General features: G+C 41.5%; 1 protein-coding gene across 2 annotated transcripts in view; it reads left to right on the top strand.

Moving 5' to 3' along the window:
- tpst1 (tyrosylprotein sulfotransferase 1) overlaps nucleotides 1-9,146 on the top strand; it is a 47,497-nt gene that overhangs the window by 10,988 nt on the left and 27,363 nt on the right. For both annotated transcript variants that reach the window (XM_035680313.1, XM_035680314.1), the window contains exon 2: nucleotides 4,730-5,765. In XM_035680313.1, the coding sequence (XP_035536206.1) occupies nucleotides 4,909-5,765 (857 nt within the window). In that variant the 5' untranslated portion in view covers nucleotides 4,730-4,908. The remainder of the gene's footprint in view (nucleotides 1-4,729; nucleotides 5,766-9,146) is intronic.

The following is a 9,146-nucleotide window of genomic DNA, read 5'->3' on the forward strand; positions in this document are numbered from 1 at the left end:
ACGATAAAGTATTTATCCGGATTATCCGGATGGCTCGGTGCCCAGCCCTAATAGTTCAGTTATTTAGTATTAGGGCAGTGTATTGTAGTGATGTGTCGGTCGCGTGTGAGCCGGTTTAAAGAGTTGGCTCTTTTAAGTGAATGTTGGGAGCCATTTTTTTGAAAAGTAATACAAGGCGCTACGGGTGCTCCATGCATGTAGTTAGTTTGATTTGTCCAGATGTCAGTGGTGGGCATTAACAAAGCAATTAAAATTTCATGTCACCATTATCTTCGCCAAAATTATTGCGATACACAATATTATCACGATAAGGGGCATTATATGACGGGTTTAAAAGCAAAAATCAAAACAGTGTTTGAGACAATTAATACAATCTCACAAAACAAATAGATAGATATTTTCTTACAACCCTGTTTAGTATGCTGTGTCATTTTTTGGTTGTGTGTCTGTCTATATCTTTCTGTGCAGCTGCAGTTTGGTAAGGTCTTCCTAGAAAACATGATGTTAAATCTCAGTGAGACATACCTGGAGTGCACTCAACCTCCCAGACTGATATCCGCTAACTGCAAAAGTGAATCAGAAGGCGGACTTTCCCTTATAGGCCAGTTGCAACAGCCTTGGGGAAACAGCAGGCCCCTCTTGTACTACCACTAATAAACTAAAGGTGTTGGCAGCCTGGCACGCTTTGTGACTTCCCCCTCCCTGTAACACTGAATCACCAAGGAGAAGACACAGAGATGTGATTGTGTGGGTGGGCTGAAAGAAAAGACAAAAGTCTGACGACAGGAAAACAAAGAAATAAACATTGTCAGATGCTGCACTGTAAGAACCTTTTTATACAGTATTTACACATTTTCTACATTCGGCAGTCACAGTGCAGAGGGAACACTTGAAGCATTTATCTGCAGCTTAGTCTTGCATGAGCTCCCTCTCACAGGGAGGCTAATGCAAGGAATTAGCTGTAATGTTTTGCTGTGAAATGCTCTTCACTTTGTATAACTACGAGTTAACAGCCAAGGATGTTTGCTTAAAAGCAACAACAACCACTTGGCTCATTAGGCAGGAGTAACCCACTGAGAAGAAGTTGGCAACATGGTGTCAGAGGGGAAACAGATGGTAGAGTGATGCATCGGCCTACCCTGATCTGTCTCAAACAGGCTCAACAGATTCAAATACAGTGCTCCAGAATATATGGACTTATTTCAGTTAGTTGGCATCTTGTCGAGCACACACTGACTCAGTGATACTCGGTACATTACTTATCTTTTTGCATAAATGCATTTCGTTTCAAAGTAGCATCAGCTAACTATGATAGCCTATCATTGTGGTACTTGCTTACAATGTTTAAACAATAAATACATGCTGTATATTTTGTTAGATTGCAACATTTAGAAACCAGAAAATGAGATAAACAGCATAATTTATGAAATGTTGATTGAATGTGTAATATATTATTATAATATATTGAATTAACAGGTGTAGCACACTTTTACACCTTATTTTTCACAAGCAATTTGCGTTTGTGGTGGGGAGCCATGCAATGAGCTAGAGCCAGTGAGAGCAATCTCTCTCCAGCGCCAGACAGGAAGCAGCAAACCGGTTTGGTCATGGCTGAAAGAACATCACACGCATATAACAGACAAATTAACAGTGTTGTGAGTCTGTTTTCAATTTATCTGATGCGTATCTGATCCAGTAACCAGCACTTAATAGTAATTTACATACATTTTTGAAACTGTCCGCTTCTCTTTGCCATGGTCTTCTCCCACTGAAAGAGTGCAGCTACAACAGAGGTTGAACGAGTTGAGGAGCCACAATGAGGAGACTGTTGACATATGATGCACTTTAGCTTGTGTTACTAGAGTTACTTCAATTCAAGTCAATTTTATTTGTATAGCGCCAATTCATAACAAAAGTCTATCTCAGGGACACTTTTCAAATAGGAAGCGTTCTAGACCGAACTCCCTTATAAAAGTTGGATTTTGACGCACACGTTAGGAATTGTTAAAATGTAAAATTCCGGCTGCTAATATGTATAATTTTAACAACAATTTTAAACACTAGGTAACTGACATTATGATATATTTTTGAAAGTTAGCCTTCTAAATTGCTATTTATCATATCCATGTCTTTAAGATTTGTGTTTTAGCCAGTGTGTGGTTTTGTCAGGGCTGAGCACAGATGGAAATTGTTGATTTCCGGGCCTTTTGCCAAGCAGTTGACGTTGCCTGCCAAACATGTACTCTGAAAAGCATTTCTAAACATAGGGGTATGTGAAGACCTTGGGATATCCATGTATCTTCAGACTTGTATCTTCACATAGTCCAGGACATAAAGGGCCACTCAGCAGATATGTATTTACTGGGAAGGAACAAAGTTGCTAATTAAAACTTCATGAGTTAAAACAAAGAAGATGACAGTGTCTTGCGTCATTCTGTTGTGCTCTCCCCAGACTGAGATGCAGCCAAGTCTCTCAGATACCAAAGGGGGAGTCAGCTGCACTGGGTTCATTGCTTTGCTGTGATGAACAGTCCCTGCTGTGGCAGAACAATGCTCACAGAGCCTGTTAACCATCATGCTTATGATGATGTGGAGCGTGTGCAAACAGACAGCAGAGCATAGGGTGACTGGATTTCTTTCTTATGGTTGTGTTATTAAGACATTGAATTCTTAGATCCCATACATGAAGCTATTCTTTACTAGTCCCTGTGTGGGAAAAATGTGTCCTTATGTACGGGTTATACAAATTTAAGTCTTTGTATATACACAGTTGTATGCATCTGGCCCAGTTCTGAGTCTAGGCTCTTAAGAGCAATGGCTGGAGTACTCCTAATACCAAACCTGGAGAGTGCTAGAGTGCTTGAGCAAAACTAGTGTAAGTGTAAATGTATAGCTGTTAATTAGTCGCTATAATGATAATGAAAAATATAACAAAATGAACTGGTAACTCTGTCTACACTGAAATATTTCAAAGGTATGCTCTGACTTTTCTTCTATAGACAAAATGAGGTAGACATTAGTGATTTTTTAGTGAAATGTCTCTACAACTTTAGGATGGATTGCTATCAAATATTTCTTTCTTTGGTGATCACTTAACATCAGTTGCAAAGTTGTCTACTTCTCTGATTTATGACCAAACAAATTACATTCACATCAACCTCAGAAGTACTTTGTTTGTGCTAACTGGCTAATATGCTAAACATCTGCATGTTGGAATTGTCACTGTGAGCATGTTAGCATGCTGACATTAGCATTTAGCTCAAAGCACCACTATGCCTACTTTTTCATTACATCAGTCAACTGTTGAGCACTGGAAATGCACTTTTTTAGACTTAAAGCTCGACCTTTGAATAAAATGTCATTTGAATTACAAATATGAGGACTTGCAATGTCCCCTTTCCTCCTTTGGCTCTGCTATGACAGCGGTACTTTCCCTGTCTGTAGTCCTTGTCAGGCAGATGCTCATAAAAAGCCAATTAGAAACCTGGTTATACATCTCTGATCCTCTACCCAGAAATCGGGTTTCTTGTTTAAATGGCACACTAGAACCCGGTTTCTCAGATGCAAGTTAACTGAATCTTATTACTTGACAAGGTAATTTGGCATCATTGGCATGTTTCAGCTGTGATCTTTCAATTGGATCTCTCAATCGATTGTGAAAATGTGACTGTTGTGTGAGTTACTGGGCACCATATCTTCAGAGAATGACAGGGCTGGGTTCATTGTCTGAGTCTTGTGTAGTTGGAGACAAGTTGTATCAGTGTTGCTGCAGCTCACACTGGTCGCTAAAGGTCAAAGGTCAAAGGTAATAAGGTTGTAGATGACTCACTACCTGCCACTTTTCTCAGTGTTTTCAATCCAGGTCAGGTTAACCCAAATAGAAATCCACACTGAATATGTGGTTTGTAAGTGAGGCACTGCTGTGCACTGGCCTGCCGAGGCTTGTCAGCCCACCCCCACAACCCCAGCCAGGCCATTTGTTCAGGAAGGTGACTGGCTGGAGCGCCAGCACAGAGAAAACCCTCCAACGAATAAGCTGTAGTAAGCCTACAACTTTTACAGCAGAGGAAAAGCTGTCAGCCAGCCCACTGCAGTGTGTAGAATTTATGTTTGGGACGTTTGTGTGTCTGTTTGGGCAATGTGTACACACAACAATCTTTCGAAAAGTTTGTGTGTGGACCTATGTCAAACTTAGAGCCTAAGGCTAAGTGTCACAGATGATGCACTACCAGAGAGTCAAAGTGATGTAAGATGTAAGGAGCAATCCTTGGTTAAATACATAGATTTTTTGTTCGACATTCTCCATGTCTTGTCAGCAGAGAGTCATTTATCTTTCAATTCTCTCTACTTACCCTCCATAAAACGTCTGTGAGACGGAGTTAATTTAGTTTTTCTGGTGGCAACTGCATTGTCATAATTGTGTTTGAAGCATTACTGTGTCAACTTTGTGCTTCAAGCCTCTTTGCAAAGTAAAATTGCACAGTAATGTTGGCCTGAGATCAAAAGGCCTGTCAAATAAAGGGAATGTGGTGATCACTCTTACTGACAAATTTCTAGATGCTTTTTATATGTATGCAATGAATACAGTGGAGTGTCCTGATGCCTGACATCTGTCACACGATTATTTTAAAATCTTTTTTTTTTTTATTAGGTTTTGTTGCTTGATGAATGTTGACCTGCTGTATTATCAGAACTAACTGTGCCTTTTGTGTTTTGTGCCACAATCCAGGCCTCATGGAGCTGGGGACTCGACGCCTGCTGTGCACTAGGGAGCTTGATCCATGCCCGGTTCCCAGCAAACAACCATAAAGGGTGGGAACCTTAATTACCCTTCAGTTCCTTTTTCCCATCCCTCCCCCTAAATTGCCCCTGTGGTGATATTGTCTTCTTCCGTCTGTGGCCTACAATATGATTGGCAAGCTGAAACAGAACTTGCTGGTGGCCTGCCTGGTCATCAGCTCCGTCACAGTCTTCTACCTGGGCCGCCATGCCATGGAGTGCCACCATCGCATAGAGGAGCGCAGCCAGCCAGGCGGGATCCTGCCTCTGTCAGCCCTGGGAGGCAGCATGCGGACCACCTTGCGGACAGGCCAGAATCTCAGCACGCCTTTTGTTTACAACAAAGACATGCCACTCATCTTCATTGGTGGAGTGCCCCGCAGTGGGACCACGCTAATGCGAGCCATGCTGGACGCCCACCCTGAGGTGCGCTGTGGCGAAGAAACCCGTGTCATCCCGCGTATCCTGGCCATGAAGCAGATGTGGAGCCGCTCAGGCCGGGAGAAAATGCGCTTGGACGAGGCTGGTGTGACTGATGAGGTGCTGGACGCCGCTATGCAGGCCTTCCTGCTGGAAATCATCGTCAAACACGGAGAGCCCGCCAACTTTCTCTGCAACAAGGACCCTTTTGCACTGAAGTCGCTTTCCTACCTGGCCAAGATCTTTCCCCGTGCCAAGTTTGTACTCATGATTCGTGATGGCCGGGCTTCAGTCCACTCCATGATCTCACGGAAGGTGACCATTGCCGGCTTTGACCTGGGCAGCTACCGGGACTGCCTGACCAAGTGGAATCGGGCCATAGAGACCATGTACACTCAGTGCCTGGAAGCAGCAGACAAATGCCTACCCGTGCACTATGAACAGTTGGTTCTTCATCCTGAGAAATGGATGAGGACACTTCTGAAATTCCTTGACATTCCTTGGAATGATGCCGTCCTCCACCATGAGGAGCTCATTGGGAAAGCTGGAGGAGTGTCTCTCTCCAAGTAAGTAACGCTGACAGCTCCTACAAATATTTCCTTGTTCCTTTCCGTAGCCCAGACGCTAAGCCCTGATATCTTGTTCTTTGCTCATACTTTACTCGTCTTAATGATAGTTTGAATCCTATAGAGAAAACTAGGTTGTAGATTAAAGCTAGTGAGTCATTAGTGGTCCTGATTAATTAGATGGAATCTGTACACTAACTTGGTCAAGTTTAGGCAAACTTTATGCACTGTAATTGTAGTAATTGTTGCCACAGAGTAAAGCATAATTCTAGCTATTGTCACCGTGTCTTTGATCTCTCTTGTTTGTAGCTCTGGGAGAGACTTGCCCATGTTGTTACATCCAGACAGAAGTCTTTAATTTCAGAATAATTAGAATATAGGCCTCGGCATTGTCGTTCAAGAATATATTTTATCTTTAAGACGTTCCCTCAAACTGAAATAGCTCTATTGTCTTCTACTTGTTTCTTGTTTTTTCTATTAAAGTTGAGTGCCTTGCCTTGTAAAATGGGGGTCAATGGCCTCCTCTCTGTACCACTGTGTGTTTACTTCCAGAACTCTAAAATGGTCACTACCAGTAAGGACACACTAAATCACCATCAGGGTCGTGCTGTGACTCATTTTCAGTTCTTTTTTTGTCAGAGGTTCCTTGACATTTTGGACACTTAACCCATTTGGAATGCAATGTCAGGAAGCTGTTTCATATCTTTGTGATAGCAAATGTATCTGTGTTGATTCTGATAATGAGCAGCAATTTCTGCAGAAGCTTCATATGTAGGTCACTACATGTTTCCTCTACAGCTGCAGGGTCAAAAACTAGCTCATTTCTGATGTAATGGGGGTTAAATAAATTGTGATCTGTGCCAGCCACTCAAGCTCCACATTGTGGACGGGGCCTGCCATACGTCACATTTCCCAGTGCAGTAGAAATGGGCTTGGACATTACTATGTCTACTTAGCCTTTGACTACTTACTTAGAAAATATGGATCAGCTATTAACCTGCCGAAAAATGACATGTAGGAAGCAGTATGTCAAGTCGCAGGTATCATTTTCTATTTACTAACTTCATGCAGGCCATGAAAATAAGCATGCTCCTCTGGCCTTAAAATGTATCCTTTGTATGTTTTCACAAAGCCTCCAGACTTTCCATCATTACATCTATTTGGAAATTCAACATCCTGCTGCTGTGCACAGCGAGGAACCTACTCATTAGTGAGTTAAAACACATGAGATTATGTCTGCACTACTGTACTGTATGAATGTGTCCTAATGGCCCTGCCTGGTGTCAGAGATGTTTTGGTTTCAGTGATTTGGGAGGTTGGCCTCTGGAAGTCATTGAGGAAACACTGAAGGGGTGCAACCTCATTCCTCGCCTCTGTCTGCCCCCCCCTGCTACCACCCTCTTCCTGCCACGTAGCACCAGAACACACTCTATATCCTCTGGAGACATTTAGGCCACATTTTCGTATTGTCTGCATAGGAGAACACTCATGTTTTTTATTAAAAAAGCTTTGCATTCATTGAGCAATTTTCCCTCGAAATGCCTTTTGCCTTTACTGCAGTGAGGCATAATAGCAGCTCATGTTTGTATTTATTTTGCTGAAAGAGACTCACATACACGAAGGTATATTCTGTTGTACAGTACAAGACAAGAGATGTAAATGACCACACACGACACACAGTGTCCTGTTTCAGTAATGTTTGAATGCAACAGAAAATGAATGATGAGTGTTTGCTGTTTTTTCTGTTTTATATCATTGTAAACTGACTATCTTGAGGTTTTGGGCTGTTGGTTAGACAAAACGGTACATTCAGTATGTCAACAAGGACTGTTTTCTGACACATTTTAGACCAAACAATTCATCGATTAGTTGAAGAAATGGTCTGCAGAGAAATCGATAATAACAGTAATCGTTAGTTGCAGCCCTAAATGCAGTGTCTCACCCATGTTTAGACTGTATTTTTACCTTTTCACATGCGTAACTACAGTGATTGTGTTTTGGGCTCTGAGAGCTGCCAAAACATGGCTGACCTACACTCAGCACTGTGCCTGAACTCATTCTGTGTAGACACAGATGGAGCACTGAAACTGCGGCTGCTTCCAATACCTGAACTATCCAATAATATTGAGTGAATTACGTCAGTATCAGCACCTTATACTATTGGATCTCTTCTGTGCCAACTCTAATGTATACACAAACTTGGTTTTGGTCAAACAGGGTAAACCTGTGGAATTAAAACTGTACCTGTTTCTTTCATATGAAGTGATTTATATTATTTATTTGTGTTATTAATCTTCATAAGTTTATTTGACTTTGTTTTAGCACTATGCACTGTTCAAACAGCACACTTCCGAACGAGGCACCGTAGCCTTGTTTTGCATGCCTCTCTTAATGGGATGTTAGTAGAGCATCAACTTGAGCCTTGTATTTATAGTTTTATATAAATATAGTTTATCTTCAGTAGATTTCTGAAAAAAATCAGGGGGTGATATATTTTTGTTGGAGTTTGGGATTTGGCCCATGGGACAAAGGCATCAAACAAACAAGTGATTTGACAAAAGCCAACATACACAGCTACAATGATAAATAATTCAAGGCTATAGAGGAATGCTATTTTTTCTGGCCTCTCTCCAGTGACGCCAAAGCACTGGAGACTCTCCCAAGGACTCTTCAGCAGTGGTGATATTTGCTGACACATGAGCTTGAACCTACTTGTTGTGCTTGAAGTACCACCCCCTTCTTAACCATAAAGTCCATACTACATTAAGAAGAAATCATGTGATAAACCTGTTCATAATACCAACATCTAGACAATATGGCTTAAGCACATTTGATCATTTGAACTGTTGAACTGTTTTAAAATGTTGTACCTAATAAGGATACAACTACCAAAATGCTGATCTCTTTAGAATTTTCTTTGACTTTATATGTTGCCCTATGACCCGGAAACAATTGCCATGTTCTACGTTTGTGGTTGTAGATGAGGTCATGGGAAAAGAAGGGAGCCAAAGAATGAGTTAGACAAGGCAGCTGTAGCCAGATCCACTGTCACCACAAATCTAGTAAAACCGTGGAGTTACAGAGATGTCTATCCAACTGAGTGTGCTCGGCTCCTTTCACTTTATGACTTCATCCCTTTTCATCACTGTATTTGAGATCAGTTAAGTCTTTGAGTCCGTTTCTTTCTTGTTGCAGCCCAACTTACACTAAATGTTTCAACAGTCAGACTAAAGAAACATTCTGTTCCACATTTATAACATCATAACCTGATAGACAACCAATATATACCGTAAATTCCGGACTATAAGCCGCTACTTTTTTCACACGCTTTGAACCAATGAAACAATGATGCAGCTAATCTATAGATTTTTACAGGCTAAC

The sequence above is a fragment of the Morone saxatilis genome, unplaced genomic scaffold (assembly GCF_004916995.1).
Source record: "Morone saxatilis isolate NCDOM2014 unplaced genomic scaffold, NCSU_SB_2.0 Contig8, whole genome shotgun sequence".
NCBI classification, from domain to species: domain Eukaryota; kingdom Metazoa; phylum Chordata; class Actinopteri; family Moronidae; genus Morone; species Morone saxatilis.